Source organism: Dromaius novaehollandiae, chromosome 1 (assembly GCF_036370855.1).
Source record: "Dromaius novaehollandiae isolate bDroNov1 chromosome 1, bDroNov1.hap1, whole genome shotgun sequence".
In the NCBI taxonomy this organism is placed as follows: domain Eukaryota; kingdom Metazoa; phylum Chordata; class Aves; order Casuariiformes; family Dromaiidae; genus Dromaius; species Dromaius novaehollandiae.
Window position 1 is genome coordinate 72,222,315 of NC_088098.1, and position 22,195 is coordinate 72,244,509.

At 43.8% G+C, this 22,195-nt stretch overlaps 1 protein-coding gene across 4 annotated transcripts in view; it reads right to left on the reverse strand.

Moving 5' to 3' along the window:
* ITPR2 (inositol 1,4,5-trisphosphate receptor type 2) overlaps positions 1–3,672 on the reverse strand; it is a 272,287-nt gene extending 268,615 nt beyond the window's left edge. For all 4 annotated transcript variants that reach the window (XM_026114016.2, XM_026114015.2, XM_026114017.2 and 1 more), the window contains exon 1: positions 3,318–3,672. In XM_026114016.2, the coding sequence (XP_025969801.2) occupies positions 3,318–3,409 (92 nt within the window). In that variant the 5' untranslated portion in view covers positions 3,410–3,672. The remainder of the gene's footprint in view (positions 1–3,317) is intronic.
* Between the last annotated feature and the right edge of the window lie 18,523 nt (positions 3,673–22,195).

The following is a 22,195-nucleotide window of genomic DNA, read 5'->3' on the forward strand; positions in this document are numbered from 1 at the left end:
CTCTCCTGGATATGGGACAGGAGACACGGATGCAAACTCTATCCGGCCAAAAAAGGAACTCAGTTGGGATCTCCCATCTCCTGAAGGAGTTCTCTACACCATTTGGCTACTACACAAGAGGAAGATTTCCACACTCTTGTTCTGGCAGGTATTAAGCAGATCCTACACTCATAGCTCAGCTGCATCTTCCTCTTGGTTTTAAGTTTCCTGGGGAAACTGAGCATATGAAAATTGCTACATTAGCAAGCAAGCAAAAATATTCAAAATGCACAAACCAAAAACTTTGCTTAGAAATCTCCTCTTCAAAACTAATTTGTTAAATTCATCAAATTCTTTTAGCAGTTAGGTCCACTTACATGATAAACCTCTCCACTTGGAGAGGTGCCGTGCACTTTTTATCTTATTTATAGAACGGCCTCACTCATGCTTTGTTTAAGAAACAATTAGCCTTTGACAGCTTAAAGTAAACAGAACTCTCTCCCTGCTTCAGAATCACTAGACCTGAGCTGGATTTAAAGTTCTTGCAGCTGCATTAGACTCTCTGATGGACTTAATAGTGAACTCAAGAGTAAGCAACATGACAATTTATCATCCTCTCCTAGCACCTCTCAAAACAGCACCCTGAGCAATACAGGCAAGAGCAGTAAAGCAAAGACCCGCATCAGTCAAATCAAGCAAGCAAGCAATCATTCCAGGACTTACTCCACTTTGTCCTCAGAAATAAGAGGCATCTCTGGAAGATGGGGTGCCACTTGCTCTGAACAGAGGACCTGCAGGTACGCAGGGGGCAGGGTTCACAAACAGTTGCACACCAAACGCTCAGCTGGACAAATATCTTCTCTGAACTTACTGTTGGTGTGCCTGCCTCTTGCATTGCTGCCTCTTGCATTGCTGCAGCCAGTCCCAAGGCAGTGATTGTAATGGTTGGCACAGATAACATGACCTGGCATCGCAACTTTAAATTTCTGTCCAAACTCCTGTACCACCAGCAGAGAGGTCAACATTGCCATTGAGTAGATGTGGGAGTTTTCCACTGGTGACTTCACACTTCCTTCAAGGCCTTCAGCTCCTCAGCTCCAGCCTTCTGGCTCTGCAGCTGCCTCTCCTGTGCCAGGGAGCCGGGCACAAAAAAGCTGTACTGAAGAGCTAACAGAGCTATGTCAAGACTCCTGAATTCCTGTCCTGCTGCTGAAGAAGAGATACAAGAGTCCTGTCTGACCCCAAGTAGTGCCTTCTCCAGCCCACAGATTCCTTCATCAGAGAATAAAAAGGAGGGAGCCAGAGAGGCTTCCCCTTCCTGAGGAGGGAAGTAGAAACTGAGGTGCACCATGGGTGTGGAGCACTGAAGGGTTAGCGGGCTCTTTACTAAAAGAAAGCCTCAGACAGTTGACAGCCTGCGCGTTAGAGCGTTCACTTGGGGCGCCGTTCAACTACTTCTCCTGCTGCAGACCTCCCAAGTGCCTTAGGCGAGCTTTGATCCTGGCTCCCCATCGATGGGAGTGAAAGCTCTGCCCAAACGCAGGGGGATATAAGAGGGACCAACAAACTCCAGATTGTGACATCAGAGCAGTAACACGTGCCCAAGCAACGCATAGCCACGTCACAGCGCAGGTGTCACAGTCACAGCACAAACGTCAGGAACTGCACACAAGCACGTACCCTCTGGAAGGAGGCACATCTCTTAAGAAAAATGATGATAAGTAAGTGTAAACTACGGCAAATTTAGCTTTCCCCAGATTACTAGATAACAGAGCATAGCCAGGAGATAACATAAAAACAAAACCAAACAACTCAGTAACTAATTATGCCAACAAAGAAGAAACGCATTACAAGAATGAGAAACAACACCCAATGATTAAAAGTTGCAGAAAAAAGGTTTTCAGATAGTATTTTAAATGACAGGACTCAAACAGAACAAAAGGAGATGTGAGACAAAATACAGAGTCACAAATAGAAAATGCACAGAATTTACAAATAGCCGAACAGACCACGGAAATATGTTTGTAAACAGATGAAATGAGTGAACAGCAAGGATGGTAAGTAATAATAAAATAAAAAATATAAGAGACCTTGAACACCAGCTTTTTTCCGAAACTACTATTCAAAGCGACATGGACACAAGAGTGAACATTCACTGTTAGAAGTTTAGAACTCTCCTTACTTCACCCTACATCAGCAAAGAGCTCTCAGGATACAGCCAGTCTAAGGTGACACACAAGAGCAATATCCAAGCAATATACGTTAGTTAATAGAGAATCAAAACACAGTCTTCATAAGGAATGTATTTGTTCAACTCTTATTCTCAAGGTAAAGCTCTTGTTTAAGCAACAAATCACACCGATATCCAGCTAAAGCCTGAGCTGCTCTGTCAATTGAATTGCTATGATTCATGCAGTGCAGGAGACATTTCCACTGACGAACACGTTTAAGGACATGCTTACTTTGGACGTATCACAAAATCACGGAAACTACTGCAGCTCTCTTACTAACATCAGAAGGAACCACTGCACCCTTGGGAAATGCCACTACAACCATACCGCAGCGATGGTTTTAAGAAAGGTATCAATGTATTCCTCATGGCATTCATCATGATTTTCTGCCTGGGATTCCAAAAAGGTGATTTAAAGTGTTCAAGGTTAATAAAAACCTCACATAAGCAAAAGCAGCTCATTGAGGCAGCCACAGTGAAACTACATCTTTCCATTCTGCAAAGGGGAGGAAAACAAAATATAACAGGTAACAGAAAAAGCAACCCGCATGATTAAATATCTGATTATTAACAACCACAGATAAGACCTAAGGCAAACACACGCCAGAATTAAAGGGATGCACGCTGAACAAGTTGAAGAGTAAGACAGCGAAGTTTTTTTGCCCTTCACATCTTCGACAAAAATTGTCAAACATAAGCTAAAACGAACAAAAAAAGAAATAAAAAGAAATAAATAAGCAAACTCGGCAGCTGTAGCTCCAGATAACGAATACCTTCACGTATTCGGGCAAGGTCCCGGACTGCGCCGCTGACTGGGCGCTGCAGCGCCGCGCCGCAGCCCTGCCGCCGCCGAGCCCTCGCCGCTGCTACGGCCCCGCTCCCGGGCGCCGGGGGGGGAGGGGGCGACCCCCGGCCCCGCTCCCCCGCGAGAACTTTTCATTACTGCTATTCTTCCCTCCTCTTTTTTTAAAATCACTTCCTACTTCGCTCTCCGCGCGGCCGAGGCGGCCGCTGCAGCGCTGCCGCTTCCTGTGCCGCCGCCGCGGTGCCCGCGGGTGGCCGCCGCGCGCGGCCCGGCCCGGCCCGGGCGGCCCGGCCCGCTCCTTACCCCAGCGTGCTGATGAAGCCGTTGACCGAGCCCTCCGCGTACAGGGACACGATGTCCCCGATGTACAGAAAGCTGGACATTTTCTCAGACATCTTGGCTCATTTTCAGTTAGTCTCGCACTTCTTCCCCCCGCCCCCAAAAAATAAAACAAGACGACGGACGCTGCGGGCGGGAGGGGTCGGCGGACTCCGGCGCGGCGGCGAGCCAGGCCCAGCCGCAGCGATCACCGCGGCCCCTGCGGCGGGCGCAGGCTAACACGAGCGGCGCGGCGGCGCCGCTGCCCTCCGCGGACCGCCACGGCTCTCCGCACCGCCTCCGCCTCCGCCCCCCCGCCACGTCCCTCCCCCTCCTCCTCCTCCTCTTCCCCCTCCCCGCTCCCGCCGCCGGCTCCGCGCCTCCCTGCCCGCCCCCGCGCCCCCTCTCCCCGCCGCCGCCCCCAAGCAGCGCCGCCCCTCCCCCTTGGGGAGAGCGACCGTTGGCGGCCTCGCGCCCCGCGGACCCTGGCTACCTTTGGTGCCTGGAGGGTAGCGCCGGGGACCCCAGTAGTTATCTCCTAACTCCGCCTGGACCCTCCCCGCTGCCGCCCCAGGCCTTCGGGGTGGGCAGGGGGCTGGGGGACGCAGCCACGGGCGCCAACGGGGGAAGGAGGCGTAAGGGAGGCAGAGCGCACGGTAGACCTTCAAGGGGCGATGCTCAGTGTGACGGCCACTACTGTCATCCTGTTTTAGGACATGCAAACTTTAGAAATGAAGTCCAGTCTCCCAAAAACAACCCTACTCCCTCCTCCCTTCCCCTCAGGTATTCCCACCGCAGGCATTTCCATAGGAAATTGCCACCGCTTTAACAGAAACACCTCAAACTAGCAGATCGCCCTGGAAGACTCTGCTCAGGAGGAGCGAGGAGATGGTGCCACCTCCCAGCGCTCACCTGAGCAAAAAGGGCCAGCGCTGCCGCCCACATGCTGGGACAAGGCCCCGCATCACCCTTCTCCGCCAGGGCTGTTGGGGGGACGCAGCACTATGCCGGGGCGCGCAAGCTGCAAGACGCACGCTCACCAGCAAGTAATGGCACTCAGCACTGCTTCAGGTCGCTGCCCCCACCAAAATAACAGCCCGCAAAACCTCACATTTGGTGGCCGAACGAAACGTCCGGCTCAAAAGAATGACTGCTTCAAGTGCAAGGTTCTTGTTCTTAAAAATATTGTGCACTTTTTAAACAAAAATTTAATTTCAACCAAGGGTTTAAGAGTCAAACTATTACCACTTTTTTCGTTTTTTTCACCCACACTTTTCCATGCCCAAAACTACTCCCTTAGTTACACTGAAATTCAGCAGTAGCAGTGGTCGCCCAGCATATTTTTCCAACAAACAGATTGTTTGGATCAAAAAAAAAAAATATAGCAACGATTGACCCAGGTCTAACAGCACAACCAAATACTAACTCTCAAGCGATAAGAATATAAATCTGGAACGTGCAGACTGCTGGAAATGAGTAATAAGCTACAGGTTTCAAGCTCATATTTAATTTCCCACATTCACAGATTCTAGCCTTATCTCACTTTTCCTAAACATAATAAATTCTTGATATCAGAAATGCTGAGTCTTTAAAGTCAAGCCATAAAAAGCTTTACCAGGTAGCACGTAAAGAAAACTGTTACATCATCCTAGAGTTTCCTCTTTTTATTTACTATGTTGAATATTCTGGCTTTGTCTCTTCTTTCTATTACACACTTAGCATGAAAGGAGTCTGATAGCTGGTGGCAGACCCAGGCTTGGAGGAGAATGAATTGAGCAGTAGGTGACACCAAACTGAGAATAGCAAAGGTGACGGTGGGAAGGAAACAGAGGGAAGTAAGTGCTGCTGCGCTGCTGAGGCCACATTGGGTAGGAGGGGTGCCAGAACAATATAGCCCTTATTCTGGAAACAGACCCTGAACAGGAAAACTGCCAAAAATACAGATATTAAATACCAAATTTGGACTACATTAAAATGTATCCTACTTAGATACTGAAAATCGGAGGGGTGTAACTCACTAATGCAGGAGAGAAGCTAAGGCTCCCAGTCCACGTGCTGGCTAAGTGAAAAGCATTGATCCTGGGGTCTGTAATAGGACTCAATGGAGTTATCATATAGAGGACTTGCACATTTTAACATCATGAAAACATGGTTCTGGAGAGTTTGAAACCTGGCACTGAGCAGCAAATGCGTGGCCAAAATCCTTTGCCTCCCAGGCCCTGTTTATCTCAGCTATTTTACACCATGTTTTAATTGCCTAGTTAAGGTACTTTAGTCAAGGAGGTATCATGTTTCCTATTGGTAAATGACATCCTGACGTTCGTTAGATGAGTGGAAATTTTTCTGAGAATGGACTTTAGAGTTTGGCCTAGCAGGGAGTTTGCCAGTCCTTTCGAGCCAAAACTGCTGTGGGCCTGAGAGCAAATCACTGTTTTGGACCAACCACACAGGAATGTTCAACTCTGTTGCCTAAATATAGGTATTCAGTGCTATTTGAAATGTCCTGTGGTATAACTGAGACATCTGTATGGGTTGTCAGCAACATATGGGAGATCCATGACCTTTCAGGGCAGAACTGAGAAGCAGGGCCGTATAGCTTAGGTATGCCCTGGACAGCAGGAGATGCCTGCGTGTAAGCAGCTGAATGGGGCCTGCATACTTTGGCATTTTAAGAAGGTTAACTTAGGTCATTTTAGAAAACATTTAGCATTTGCTTACTGTGGCAAAGCTCAAACTGATAGGATAAGAGTCCTACACTCTCAATCGTCTTTGCCTCTTCCCCCCCCGCAAGGAAACCAGGGCACCAGCTGCATTCCCCTCCATTTCCAGGCTTGTTCCTCTTGGCTCAGATTGGGGCATACAAGCAGCTGAAAACTCTTACCACCTCACAGCTCTCTAGTGATATACATGAAATCAATCAGAAATCTTGAGCCAAATCCCAGCAGCAGTGACAACCATTAGCTAGAAATGAGTAGTATAAAAATCAACATTTTTATTTTCTGCATGAAAAAAAAATGGAAGTCAAATCCCAAAGGTAGCCAACTATTTAAGTAAATGTTTCATTTTAAGCCCATCTCACAGAAACAGCCAGTCTCACTGAAGTTAGTAGATTATTTGTATGCTGAAAATAAATAAGCACTTACCCGCTTTTCTAGACCAGGTCTTAAAATTGGTGCAAAGTTCACACTGGGAAAGCAGATCTGAGGAAGCCTTGCTGATCTTCTCTCACAGATAGAAAACCTAAGTAGCGACAAATGCTTCTCTAGCATTTTTAAAAAGCATTAAAGCCCTTTTATTAAAAACAATGATCACACCTCTCTTACTGTTATTTTTATGGGAATAATATCAGGAAAATTAAAATGAAAATGAAACAAGATTTTGTCATAACAACTCTATATAGAAAAGATCAAGCATATAAAGCATGGTCAGGGATGGTAATAAATATTGCTTACTTTTTCTGGAGTAGAAATAAACAAAATTGGTTGACAAATATGAATAGTTTTACTACTGTTTTTAACCTTGTAATTAGCTGCAGGGTCGAGGTGAGGCTGCTTAGTCAATAAATATAATATGCTTTCTATTCAAACATCTATTTCTAGTGATGCTTGCAGTGGTATTCTAATATTAAATCTATAAAAATATTGACAGTATTTTAATACAGGGAAATTTTATCATGAGCTCTATGTCCTAAATATCAATGCTCATTTCACTACTGAGGCACAGAAGAGAAGCAGTTTACCCACTGAGAGGTCAAAAAAGCACCTCATTGCACCATTCGAACATCCACCTTTGATGTAAAAGTGCATAATATGGAGTGACCTTAAACTCAAAAAAAAAAAAAAAAAAAAAAAAAAAAAGCTGAAGTCATCATATTCTTGTTTCTTTTCTACCCTTTACATCTTAGAAAGGTATCTGAATTTCCTGTTCATCTTGTATAAAAAGGAGAGGCTTCTGACAGAAGTAGAGTATTTTATAGGTTTGAAAATTGCCAAATTGAAAAGACTGGAGTCTCAAACCTACACAATCTACCTCTTGTATGAAGTTACAGATACAGGCCACTTTAGTAAAAGCAAACTGGACCGATTAGAGGCTTATACAAGAAGCAGCATTGATGTTTGTTTTCATGAAAGCAGAGTGTAGTGCCTTCCAGCTGCAGGAGAAAAGTGGAAAGGGAAGAATGTCTTTAACTGTTTAGTACAATAGATATAGATGGGGCTAGGCCAAAATCCAGACACCCCAGAGCTTTAGCATGCAAGTATAAGAGGGTTTGGACCCAGAGCTTTCATTTTGTTTCCTGTCTTTCCAATGGGCATAACAGAACAGAGATCAGAACACTCCAGACATTTTGATATTTAAAAATCCAGCTCTGATCACTACAGCCCAGCTGTAGTCAGAATATTTTTAATGTATTTATCTCAAGCAATGTACAATTACAGCTTACCTGAGGAAAGCTTAGCTTTTAAAACACAAAATGAAGTTTCCCACATGAACTGATGACACTCCTCACCTTGTGGATATTTGTATGTGAGATAGTCTAGGTTTTCCTTGAGCACAATAGTACTTCAAAACATTTGGTTGTACAAAAGACGACATTACCTGGCCAAGAGTTTATCAGAGAGCCAGAACAGCTTATTTTGACAATATCCACACACATTAATTGATTTATTGCTGGTAGTGCTTTGTTTTATTTTGCCTGTAGCAAACAACAGAGCGCTAGATGACTTCTTGATATATAGATAGCTCTAGGGACTCATTTTGCCTTTTTCCTCATAATGAGAGTTAACTCTTTACTGATGTTGTTTTAACCAACATGCTGGTTTTGGTGCCAAACAGAACATTAAGCATTTGGTTAAAAAAAGAATACCCCAGAGAAAAGAAAGTAACAAAGATAAATGTGTTTTAGTAACATAGTCCAACAGGAGTCCCATGAATCCTGTAAAGTAAGTGTCATTATTTGACTGAAAATAAGAGAAAAACAGGATATGAAATATTCATTGCTGGTCTACCCAATTTATTCAACCCATGTTAGTTAGAACAGGATATTATGGCTAAACTCATAACTTTCCTAAAGGTCTTTCCATTGGAGGTAAAGATAATTTTTCCTCACATCAGAGGTGACCCTGAAAATGAACAGCTCTCACAAGTGATCTTTTGAGGGCTTCACTAAAGCATGGGGATGAACTTTGTGTTGTCACTATCCACGGACACTCGTTGTTCATGTTATGACATGCACATGCGGACAGGGACCGGCTGACTTGCTGTTTGGTACATCAAAATTTATACCAGCTAGTGCATGTATTAATTCAAGTATTTAAATACTTGTTGGTCTGCTATAATAATCTCTTGAAAGAAACACACTTAGAAATAATGAAAAATGAAGTTGTTATTTAAGTAAGAGTTTAGATTAAAGAAAAAACCTGGATGCCCTTCAAACTGTGGCACAATACAACAGCTATGTAAATAAACTTCTGAGAGCTGCTCCAAGCCATTCAACTGAAGATATTTTCCTTGCAATACATTCAAGCCTTTTGAAATAAGTTTGCAACTGTTTAACAACCAAAGTTGTTCATTCAAAGAGCCAGATATGAAAACTACATCAAAGCAGAAAATACAATGTTCCTTTCTTTAAAAGTATCTATACAGAATGGATGCTTTATTTAGAGAATTCAGGAAGTTGAAGCATTGCCCTCTATCAGCTCACAACCCACAGAGCAAGCATCAGGAAGCACACAAAAATGAACTTACTATTCCTATGTGGAACAAGTGCCAACATTTACACCAAGTTTGCTTTCAACCTTGCAGAACTCACTGCCAGCCCCCAAGAGACTTGTTAATGAGGCAGTGTCTCTTGGGGTTTCTTTTCTGCTTGGCTGCCTAAAATGAAGCCTTTCCCTACCAAAAAAAAAAGAAGAAGAAGAAGAAGAAGAAGAAGAAGAAGAAAAGAGGCAGAGAGGCATATACCTTGTTTTAATCTTCCCTTTTGCTAGCTCTCACAACTTTGGAAGGTTCAGACCTGAAAGTGCTGGGAAAAATGTAGAATCTTCTTCCTAGGAGGAAATGAAAATAAATACCCTCCTTTTCAGCTGCCTCTTCTGCTTTTCCATTCAGTCCTAGCCCATGCCATAGCCATGAGTTAAGCAACAGAAGAATCATTGGTCCTATAGAGTATAGTGGCTGCAATTATGAAGCAATTGTATTTTGACTGCTGTCATTAATATTGAACGAAGAGTTGAAAGGCTGATTCTATGACAAAGGATTCAGTGTGGTTTCAGCATAGTTAATATACAACAATTCTTCGAAATTATCTACTATATATGAAAACATACAAGCAACAATGAACATTTTGATTGACAACATTTCTCACTGAAACTGAGCATCTCAATTTTGGAAGAATAAAAGTTACAAAATTTCCGCCAAAACTTCCGCAATGAAAAAATTCTTAGGAAAAATAACAACAGCTCTAGCAAGAAGCCTAAATATGCAGTTATAGTTGCAAGTTGTATAAAGTGTCAATACTTAGTATTCCAAAAGAATACAGCCTATGTAAAAAAACCACAGTGCAAAAGCTCTGTAATTGCAGCATAGCTGCAATTTAATTGAAGCCATTGAACTTGTGGAACCTGAGGAATCCCTTCCTAACTTTCTTTACTCTTTTTTGTCATACAGAGGATGAGGAAAGGTCTTTCAAACCTGTGAAAACTTTGTACTTTAGAGCTGCTTGAAAAAACACATGCTTTTGATGATTTCCCCCCCACCCATCAAAAACATTTTTTGTGTGTAGAAGAGTTTTTTAATATTAAAATCGCTTTTTTGCTGTAAACATCTCCTTTTGCTAGCATACCAGGCATATTACCCCTTAGACACAAACATATAAAAACAACCGGCTCTGCCAACAATTTTTTTTTCTTGAATGACATTAAAATTTACTAGAGGGGAAGACAATTGCCATTAGCTTTCTTCATACAGCTGTCACCAGGCCCATCCTTCCCAGGCCACACTAGCATCTCCAGACTTCTGGATGAAGTACATTGCCCTTTCTGGTCTGAGAAAATACTTGCTGGCAAGTCAATCTCCAAGGATACAGCTGGGTTCAAGCAAGGAGAGGGCAGGGAAAGATAGGCTTTTCTCAGGAATCCCACTCATTCCTCATGACCTACCCCACACAGCAGGGGCCACAGAACTGCAGCTTAGGCATATTCTAGCTTTCAGATGGGTAAAATAGACTGAAAATAATGTCAGGAAGTTGAACATGAGTCCTTTTGTCCATTCAAGTGAATAGGCTTTGGGTAGTTGGCATTGCTTTTCCAGAGAAGTAATTTAAAGAGCTCTGGAGGCATCAAAATCCAATTAAAGAAATAAAACAACTTGCTTGCCCTCTATAAAAATACAAAACCAATTATTTGATGTATTTCAAGAATGTGCTGGGAAGGAAAAATTAGGGGTCGGGAGGATGTGTATTTTTTTTTCTATTGATTAATGTGTCTAGAAACAGTAAATGATTTAATAGGGAGGTACAAGAAATCCTCTTTGAAGGTATCAGCCCACCATGACCTCACCTGTGGTGAGCATTTTGCATCTGGGATAGATTCTCCAAAAATAACTTCTACTTTCATGTCTGAAATGTGGGTTACTTTCCAGAAAGTTAGGCAATGATTTAATTAGCACAAAGTGTTAGGGTTCAGATCTGAGGTAGGCAGAAAAAGTCTTTCAGACCAAATATGGACCAAGATTTGAGATTAATACTACCACCTTTTCAAACCAATTTCAGGCCAAGATGAAGGAAATTCCCTGTATTTGAGATGTACTCTATTGATTTCTGCCATCTCAGCCCAGCTGTGCTCAGCAAATAAGAGCATAAATAATAAGAGATTAATTAGAAATAGATTTTTATCAAAATAGAATTACAACTGTCATCAAAAACACTACTACATGGCTGTATCTCTGGGTCAGATTCTCTCACTTCCTACCAGTCCAGAACACTGTGGATTGAAACAAAAATCATGTCTACCGCATGTTTAATCCTGAATAGCTAAATTTAACTGAAACTTTTTTTTTTTTTAAAAAAAAGAATACTAATCACATGGAAATGCCTGAACTGCTTTTTCATTTAGGGTTGTCTAGTTCATTTACCTCTGTCCCACACCACACTTCAATATTTGACATTGTGCTAATCGTGTAACTGTTGAGTCATGAAGCAGATGTTACCAAAAAAGTCTGCATAAAAAATTAAGCTCATGCCTTTTCCCTGAGCAGTTGGGCTTTTTCTTTTTTTAATATGTTCCTCATTTTGGTGTCTTCCCTAAATACTTTAAAAATTAGCATAAGGCAGCTGAATCCTGGAAGGCTGAGACATGCAATTTCATATTCTCTAGTACTGTAATATTTAAATAAATGATGTCCATACCTAAAGAAGTCCCTGTTTCAATACTATAAAAAAGCTAAATCAGTGAAACAGCTCTTGCAAGATGCTTTGCATCTTGTTAGTAGTTGAACTTAGAAATATAGGAGAGTTCGTGGAATTAGATTTTAACTAACATGTAGGTAAGCACAAAAGAGTGCATTTAAAAAAACAGAATCATTACCTGTCTTCCATTTTGTGCATATGGAAAACAAAAAATCAGCTAAAGAGAAGAGTTATTCTAGCAATGAAATGGATTTTTTTTCCCCTCTAAACTCCATAGAAGAAATGCATTTCATACTTGTCATATACTTGTTATGCAAAAACTTGAAGTGCTAAGAACGTGACCACAAGATATCCCTCAAGCAGGGACTGGACCATATCAGACCACAGGCTGGTTAGGGACTCACCCACAGGTTGACTAGAGGTATAATGTTTTTCCAGGGAAAATGTGAGCTTAAAGGCAAAAAGGCATCTCATCACTTTACAAGTTCCTATCTGAGAGGTAGGAGAACAACGTACTTTCCATGGCAACTACAGCCTCTAGAAATGCTCTGACCAACACTCTTCCTCGTGGGGCTGTTTGGTGGCTGTCTGATAGTGCAGAGGGGGTAGGCAGTTACTCTTGTGGATGCAGCAGAGGAGAAGGGACCGAAGATATTGCTGAACTGCTCTCCAAGACTGCAAAAGTGGCAAATGATGTGGCTCATGCTTGCCCTTGTTCCTGCTAAAGGATTATGACATACATCAAAAAACAAGCCTACACCCCCATTTCTGCAGCATGCCAGTAGAGAATGTGGTGACAACCCTCCAGGACACCGCTCCCAGGCCACTACTGACCTGTGGCGTAACTGCACCTCAAGCTTGCATTTAGTCCTTGCTCGTCCCTTCCACCTGTTCCCTTTTTACCCTCCCGCTTGTAATTTCTCCAACAGCCACAAGGCCACTCCGTCCTTCCACAGCAGGACAGCTAACGTCTGCCTACTGCTGCTACTCCCTGAGGCCCTTTGCTTCTCCTCATCAGACCCTGCCTCATGTGCACCACCTGCTAACACCAGCAAGCAAAGAGGAGTTAGGAAGTGGTAGAGAAAAGAAGTCCTCCCCCAGCAGAAAGAATCTTTCAGTGTATTTTGATAGATAAAAGTTTCCTCTTGGCTATCTTGTCTGAAAAACTGGTTTAGCTCCCATTCCCACACTACGTAAGCACTGCATAAATGCATCTTGCCAACCACCAAGTGAGAAAGCAAAGTATCACCTGAGTGGGATACAGCACAGATATACACAGATGAGGAATGGAAGAACTGAGATATCTGGGAAGAGAGTTGCAAAGAGATTTAGTTGCTGAGAAGGATTAGCAGGATGCATTTATTTTGCGAACCAGCTGAGCTGTTGAAGCGTTGCAAAGACCAATGGGGCACTGGTGCTTAACCTGCCTATCTACTTTTGAAAACTCCAAGAAGTCCCTCTCTGAATCTCAAACACCATTGAAAACAGCATCAAGTCTTGTGTCCTAAGGCAGTGTAAAGCCATGGTGGATGTCCAGGTCTCCAAGTCCCACGTTTGCTTGAACCACCAGGAAATCCTTCCTGGCAATATAAAGTTATCTGGTTCCCATGCTTAAACCCAAGGGATACAACAGGTTATTATTACTAAAAAAAAAAGAAAAAGAAAAAAAAGCTCTTCCCATGGAGAGAATGCAGACTTGATTGACTAGCGTAGTTCTCTATAGCCAAATTCAAATTCATAGTGTTCTTATCACAGATCATCCACATCCATTTGAAGCATTGATTCACCAAAGTGAATGCTCAGAAAACCTGCAGCTTCAGAGGCAAATGGCTGAGAAGGAGCAGGCTAGGGCAGATCAGAAACAAGAGGTTACTCTAAAGTAAATCTTCTCCCACCCTGTTATGTATGGGGTTTGATTTTGATTTTTAAAGCTAGCCCCTCAAATATATGCATGGAAATATGGTAGTCTATCACATGCAGGTCCACAGAGTCACATCACAGGATGGCAAATACTATAGAAAAACTCAAATAAACATAGCAGAAAATGACTTCTTTCATCAGGAAAGTGCAGTGCTAGCTCAGCCAGGACTTTCAGATCTCCAGTGCTTGCAGTGTGCTGGCAGCGTCACATCATACGGTACTGAGCAGAAAAAATACACTCCTTGCTTTCCTAATAGTTGGTATTCATTCTTCATAATTCAATAGTGCCTTGGAGCCCATGGCATTCATTAGTACACCAGTGTGCTGGGCACTGTGCAAACACGGAGCAGATAGCAATCTGAGCCTTTACCTATTACCTCAGGTAAAGGTTAGGGAAGAATTACAAAAAACGGAGGTGAAGATCACATATTGTCTGCTCCCAGAAATACAGAGGAATTTTCATTATCTGCAATGGGTTGTTCATCTCAGTGTGGTGCAGAATGACCCATCCCATCACAGGCACCCATGTGCACATGCACATACCCTCAGTCTCAGCTGCTGACAATTTTCTTCACCCTCACCTTTGCATACCAGCTTATTGGTTGCAAAGAGGAGAGGATATTTCACGCACTCTGACCAAAATCCCTGAAGTTGCTGCAAAATTCTTACATGTATTTCCAGTAAAATACCAGAGTACCAGTAACATACAATGGTGTTAACATCGAAAAGAGATACCTCCAAAAATGAAAAGCAGGATTCAAATTAAGGGGAACTCCCAGCAAATGAAGGAGCCAGTGTATTTGTTTCTAATCAAGTTAAAGATTAATGGGAAAGTCCATAAACAGAGAACATGAGGACTCATGCATGGTTTGTACAGAATTAGCTGATTATCTGTTGCATAAAGCTCTCAAGTAAATGAACTACACTAAGGAGCTCTTGGATGCTTTTAACCAATAGCCAATCAGCTACATATCGCTATTTCCCACTTCTACTCCTAATGGAAGTATATTCAACTTATTTTTAAACAAAGTATTTTCTGTACCCAAATGGTAAACAAATCCCTGATTAAATGGAGAGATAGCAAACCCAGACAATTTGCATCTTTGTAACTGCACCTTGAGTCACATAATTATACACTGTAAAACCACTGTGAAGGGCTTAGGATAATATTCCCCATCTCGACAAAAGACAGAGTTAGGAACTGCCGCAAAATGAGGGAACTAATTTATGTAATATCACCACCTGAGGTGAGTTGCAATGCCTGAAGGTCCTAAGTCTCCAAAGCAGGAGTGAATTTAAAATACTATGGAAAAGGCTGCAGAGTTGTGTTTACTGATCTAAGTGTGTTTACAGTCCATGCATGCCCATTCTCACTTTATGACAATGGAAACTGAGGAGCTGACAAGGCCAGAAGCGCAATGACGCCCCATAAGTCCTCGCCGCTTGCCCTTCCCAGTGAGCCATAACAAACACGCAGCTGACAACCGCAAGATTACTTTATCTGACATCAGCACTTGAATCCTAACTCACCAGCTCTGTGGCACAGATCCACACTATTAGAGCTGCAGAGCAATCCCGTTTTGACGTCTGTGAAAGCCTCACCTCTGGGCTTCCTCCCAGCAGCGCTGGGGCAAGGGAACAGTTGCAAACCTTCATTCAGGCAATGACAGGCAGAATAGGCAGGCTGTGACTTCTCTTCAACAAGCTTAAAATGATATTTATGATGCAGGCATTTGGGGGAATGAGGCATGACTAGCCTATGCTTGGATTAGAGACGGGACACAAATGAAGCAAGTACAATTTGGAGTGGAAAATAATTTGGTTTCTGCCACTTTTTTGCATCATTTAGTTATGATCATTCAGCAACTTTGTCCGTTCCTAACTGCTGCACATCCTCTAAAAGCACTCTGTGGTAAAAAGCGTCCCCTCCACTGTCAATCTTCTGCACTGCACTGGGGGGGACAGGGAAGGGAACAGTTTCCAGCCTCTGCCTTGAATTTGCTGTCCAGGCTACTCAAGGACACCTGGCCTTAAACATGCTTTGTGAAGAAAAGAGAGCGAAGTCTCTAACTCCCAGCTAATGAATATTTCTAACGTTGACAAGGTCCAAATGATTTTGTTTCTCATGCTTGATTTTGGTTGTTTGCTACCCATTCAGCAGATGAGATTTCTACTTATGCAGACACATATGAAAAACTCCTTATAAAAATAATTCCAGTATACCCAATGCTCAGTAGCAGTCAAAAGAATACAGGGGGTATTTAGAGTTAACATTTTTATCCTGCTAGGGAGAAAACTAAAGAGAAAACCAGGCAGCAGCAGGACGCCACTACATAAACCTACCTTTTGCCCAGATCTCAAATGGGATACAGGTTTGTCCCTTCCTCTCAAAAACAATATATTAGAATTTGAAAAGTTTCGGAGAAAGACAACAAGGATAAAACAGTTTACATCTGAAAAAACACTAAGTGAGCAAACATTCTTCAAGTCTAAAGATGCTGGAGGGGAATACGGTAGTCTGCCCAGTCACAAGAAGCATGCAGAGAGTGTCCAGGGATCAGACGGGCCATCCTCAGTCTCTGCTAACATGACGGCCAAGGGGTGCAGGATGAAGCTGAAGAGAGGAGCCAAACTCAGAGCAAAGGCGGGTAGTTCTTCACCCAACAGGCAGTACCTCTGTGGAGCTCCTTCCCCCGGATACAGTGGATGCCAAAAGCTTATGCCAAAAGCATAGGGAAACTGGAAAAATTCACAGAAGTCGACTAAAAATTAGCAAACGCGGAGACACCTTGTCCAGCTCAGGAAGTCCCTGAGCTGGAATTGGCTGGAGGCTAGGAGAGCGCTAAGGGGAGGCATCACTACTTACATACCTTGTTCTCACTTTTCCACTGGCATCCTCTTCTGGCCATCACTGAGGGAGAGGACACTGAGCTAGAGGAGTCACTACTCTGTGCCAGTGTTGCCTTTCTTGTGCTCTCATCGCTATTGAAGATAATGGCTGAAGTCTCACTCACTGTAATAGTTCTGGACTCAAACCCATTTAACTTGCTTAGAAAGGTTAATCAATTTAACTTAGGAAGGCTAAGTTTATAAAGCAAGCTGCAAAAAAGTTTGGCATGCAGCTTGCAAAGCAAACCCAACCATCATCTCCTTACCTCAATGTATCGAAAAAAATCACAAAAGAGAGTGAGAGTCTCAGGGCTAACAAGGGGGCAGATTTCTCTTCCGGACCTCTCCTCTCCTTGGCACTGGCTGAAGCCAGGGAGGAAATAGGCTTTCCTGTATCATTGCACATTTTCATCCAGTGGGATTACAGACTGTTTCACAAGCTGCATGCCAAGTTCTGCTCTCAGTAACATCATATAATCCTGGTTGTTGTCAGCTGTGTTGTCTCCTATTAAAAAAACGCACGAGAGAGAAAAAAAGAAAATAAACACCAGATTTTTAACTGCATTTGCATAAGAAATGCTTTGCTCAGTACAGCCTTCTCTGAGGCCTGTTGCAGTTGTTCTTTTCCAAGGGTTGGACTTGAGTAAACACAGGAGCAGCCTCTTCATTGCCTGTAATGCCACAAATGAGAGAGAAAGTGCCACCAAGGGCTGCAACCTGACAGCTCCTGCATCAAGCCTGAAACCTCAGACATGCCCTGGGAAGAGCTGTCTCATTGATCAGACAGGCCTATACAAAATGGACCTCTGAAAACACAGCAATTGGATGGATCCCCCCATCAGCAAGCCTGAAACTTCTTCACACTGGGCTGGAATTTAGCTGGGGGGGAGACTGATGAACCTCATTTCTTGCTGTTTGAGCAAGGAGCAATGTTGCTGATACCCTGACAGGGCAAGTTTCCCTGCCCTGCCTGTTACTGTGTCACAGGAACCAGCTGTAGAGAAAAACTGTTTTGCTCAAATCCTTCTCTGCAATTGCCTGGAGTATCTCTTTATTTACTTTGGTGGATACACCAGCAAAGTCCCACCCTTACACACACAGCATGGAACATGCATCTTTATTTTATCTCTATTGGCAAAAAACACACAGAGGGATGATCTAGAGATTAAAAAGTGAAAGCTTTTTCAGCGTTCTGGCTAGGCTGCTCCAAAACCCTTGGAAATGGGAGCAAGGATGTACACAGACAGGTCCAGAATGCTTCGAGTGACTGAGGGCATCGCCAGTCTGGCTCCTTTCCCCAGTCACACCAAGCCAAGGGGGAGGACGCGACGGCACCAGCTTACTTCTGAAAAGGGACAACAAAACCAAACACCGCAAGGTTACCCTGCCGCAGAGCGACTCCAGCACAAGCTTAGCACGTGAGAGCCTGCACTGCAGACAAGGACTGAGCAGGTCAGTGTTTGCCGCGCCAGGGCTGAAGTCTCCGGCACAAGGCGGCAGGAGCTGGCAGCTCACCCGCCCGCAGCTGCTCTTCAAAGCTGGGTGTTACTGCATCCTTTTCAGAGTCATTTTCCCTGCTGTCACCACTGCTTGGATTAGCTGTGCTGCATACAGTCCTTTGCAGACCTGTCCTGCATCCTGCTATGCCCTGGTGATCACTGAACGCCTGATTTTGTTTTGGGGCTGCACACCTTCACCATTCCTGCTCCGAGCCCAGCAACAGTTTGCTAGTGAAAGCTCACTGCATTTGCATCCTACCACCCCACAGAAGCAACTCCACTGTCTAAACATTGTGTGTGGGACCTTTGGGAGCTCTATGGCTGTGCCAAAGGGTGAGGAGAAAGAGATATGACCTCCTTATCCCCTGCATGAGAAGAGGGCTCACCGTGTGTCCAGCCGGCTACAGCTCCTGCTTCTCCCAGCTCCTCACCTCCGAGTTTAGTTCTCATATTGGCCCTGCTCAAATGTGGCAGGGGGGCATCTGCTCGGCCTCTCACGTGCGCACGCTCCACCGCATGTTGGCAAGTCAAAACTGCTGCACTCATCCCTTTCCATGGAGGATGTTCTAAGGGGAATGAGACTTCTTTTTTAAATTCAGATTAAGGAAACAAAGCTTGAATTTAATCAAACAGGCTGTGCTGTTCAAAACCAAAAATGCAGTCAGTAAAACAGCGTGGAAAATACCAACCCTTCAATATCTATCTACATTTAGATGGGGGAAGGGAAGGGAAGGGAGGAAGAGAAACTTCTGTAAAAGCACAAAGGGGTTTTTTTTAAGAAGTTATTTTCTGAGGTTGACAAAACTAGCTTTTCATTTATAAGCCATTCTGTTCCCCAGCTCCAAATATTTGGTATTATTTAAATTGTGTTACATCTAGGAAAAAAACACTTTTCTAGCTCAAGCCTAAGTCACCTCAGAATTAAAATTACAGAAAGAAATATAGACTAGAACCATAGCCTCTGTGCATATTCCTTCCTTTGCATCATTGCAGTGTTTTACACTTCCATTCCTTGTCCATTTTTCCTACACTCTCTCCAGGTAGTTTCCATCCTGTCTCAGCACTTCCCATATCGCACCCGCTGTTCCCCCGGGAATCTTCCCTCTCCATTCTCAGGATTGCTCCTGCATAGGCAAAACCAACAGCCAGGCTAAGCCAGACCAAAAGAGCTGAACCTCAGTATTCAAACAGACTGCAACGTAGATAAAAGCAGTTTGCCTGTACTCCGCTAATTCTGTGGACAACAAAAGGCCTTGCCATTTGCACATGTAGCATTTTATCATGAGCGTCACTGACAACACGAACAATCTCAGAGAAAAATCTGATCCGCCTTATGAAACCAAACTTAAATATTTGTCCCTGTTGCTGGATAAGAGAAAACCTCAAGCGTAAGACCAGCACAAAGCCTACAGCTCCTTAAGCTTTCAAAATAGTTTTGTGTTTAGAGGTGTCAAATATCCCAGGACAAATATCCACCTCACTTCTCACTGAATCTCCTGAACTGTAATTCACCTACTGAATACGGACTGTTTAACTTTGATCTGCATTCCTTCTTCAAAACATTTTTTCCTCCTTATCTTCTAGGAGGAGAACAATACCAGGGCTTTCAGATTCTGCTTTTCCATGCACAGTGAGAAACAAAACCTTAGCCCAGAAGCCCACCCAGCTCTAAGGGAAGATGCTTGGTTTCCAACATTGTATCTAAAAGAACTCTTACGGTTTCATAACAGAACACATCCCATACCAGTATTTTGCTTTCTTTTGCACAGGTAATTCTGTATCATAGCAAAGTAGTGTTTCTTTTTCCCTCTTTGCAAGAGAGAGAATTCATACGGGAGCGCACCATGGAAATTCCTTAAAAAGAATACGCTCCCATGGGGACACTGCCAGTGCGACCCCTGCACTTAACCCGAGCTCCTTGCTGTTCCCGGCAAAGCAAGCCCTTTACAGCGCAATTAACCCACTCCTGACATACGCATAAACTGTTTCTCCTCTCCTCCCTACCGGCAGACTCCTGGATAACCTTACTTCTTCCTTAGGTTATTTTGACAAGAGCTGTCCTTCACCTGAGGCTAAATTGAACGTCAGAAATTAGAACAATCTCACACATTTAGCTAGCACACAGAAATTAGTATTGGGTTGTTTCTGGGGTATGACCATCCGGTAAGAAAAGTCTGCTTTTAATGTTGCTCTGATCACCGAGTAGGATACTGAAGAGAGGGAGTTTGGGGGGCTTTGTATGTCTTTTTTTTTTTTTTTTTTAAGCATACTTTAAACAGAAATGAAAGCCATTCCACGACACACTCATCAAATATTTGTAACCACCCACCTCCAGTGCCGCTCCGTAACCACTTAGAGCTTGCTGCAGAAATAATCTGAGGGGGAGGACAAAAAAAGTTATCAGCAGGAATTCTGTTAATTGTCACCGAAAGCCTTCGGCTAAATCATTTCCTGTGCCCTGGACACAGCTGGAAGCGTTGGCCCGGCGAGAAGGCTGCCGCATAATCGCAAGGGCCAGTTGGTCGCCGCGAGACAAACGGAGGAAACTGTGGCCTGTCATAAATCTGTCAGTCACGGCCCAAAAGGGTATCGCGAGGGTTGGGGTTTTTCCCCCTCCCAATTATCACTTGGCAGACACACAGAAGCACAGTTTGGCGATAAACTGTACGCATTGTAGGCTTTTTCCGTGGCCAGTCCCACAGACGGGCCCTCCCGCAGGCCCGATGCCAGGCACGGAAAGAGGCCGATCCCTCGAGGGGGAGATTCAGCGACACCCAGGAGACCCGGCCTCTCTCCCTGCTCTGCCACCGAGCTGTGAGGTGACCTTAAATACGAGGCTTCTCCCTTTTTTAAAGCAGGCTGATAACGCTGCCCTCCTTTTTAGGTGCTTTAGTGGATGGACTAAAGATCCACGGTATTAAAAAGTACAAATGTAATTTGTTTAATGCAAGATGATCATCGTTGTTTTGACATGTCCAGGCGTATTCAAGAAATACGTAGGCAGGTTGGCAGCAGCAAAACAAACAGAGAAAATATCCATGAGTTTCAGTAACAGAAGAATCATACCCAGGCTCCTTTCTTGATACAGTTGCTCCTGAAAAAAAAGTCAACATTTGCCAAGTGGCCTGGTGCTCAATTACACATAAATATTAGCACAGCTACAAAGTCAACAAGTGTCAAGAAGTTTATAGGCTAAACGAAGGGTCAGAAGGGAAATAGAGACACCAAGAGGTAAATGGCAGGAGCTACAGAGGAGCTTGGGCCTTGCCATGATGTTCAGTGTCGCAAAGAGCAGGCAGCCAGGCAAAAAAGCAGGGTCAGTAGGGGTCCGGCCAGCCCTCCCCTCCATCAGGGCTGGGTGGAAAGTGTGAGGAAAGCCCATGGGTGCAGAAAGGGTCCTTTGGGCAAATGTCTTGGAGGCCAAAGGCTGCCAGAGAAGTCCTGGTCGCCAGGCAGGGACTCTGCGCCTAGTGCCAGTAAAGGCATCTAAAAAGCACTAAAATACATTTCTAGTTCTTGCCGGGTGCAAACCACTCAAACTCCTGTGGTCACGGCAGGATTAAAACCCAGGGCTTCAGCCTCCCAGTCCAGCACGTGGCCAGCATATCTCACTGGTTCTTCTATTACCCAGGCTCTCCCTGCCTTTAATAGGAAGTAACAGTGCAATCGCCGTTACCATGGTAACTTTTAAAGTGATGACTGTTGCAGGAACTAACATTATATATGCAAATAAAAGTGTCCCGGCACAACAGGGGAAAAAAAAAAAAAAAAAGCCAGACTAATATTTGCAAAAATAACTGCCTGGAGTAAGGCTCCTAGGTCCATAGCTAAATTAAATGGTTTTGTTTCCAGAAGCTCCAAGGTATCACAAGAAAAAAAAATTGTTTTAAGCTTTTTCTAAAAAATTAGCTAGCTTACCTGATGCTTCACTTGGGACAAAACCTACTCGCCGAGTTCTGGCTTTGAAAATGCAGGCCCCCAAAAACGAGTGTTGTCTTTTAACGAGTCCAATTTCTAGGTACAACTACAGGCATTTTGCATTATTTCGTTTCAGACAGGAGGCACTTACACAAACTGCATTGTTTCATTTTTTCTCTCCCCTCTAGTTCAACAAAACTTGAAGCCTAGGGCTGCTGTTTATTGTGCTGCAC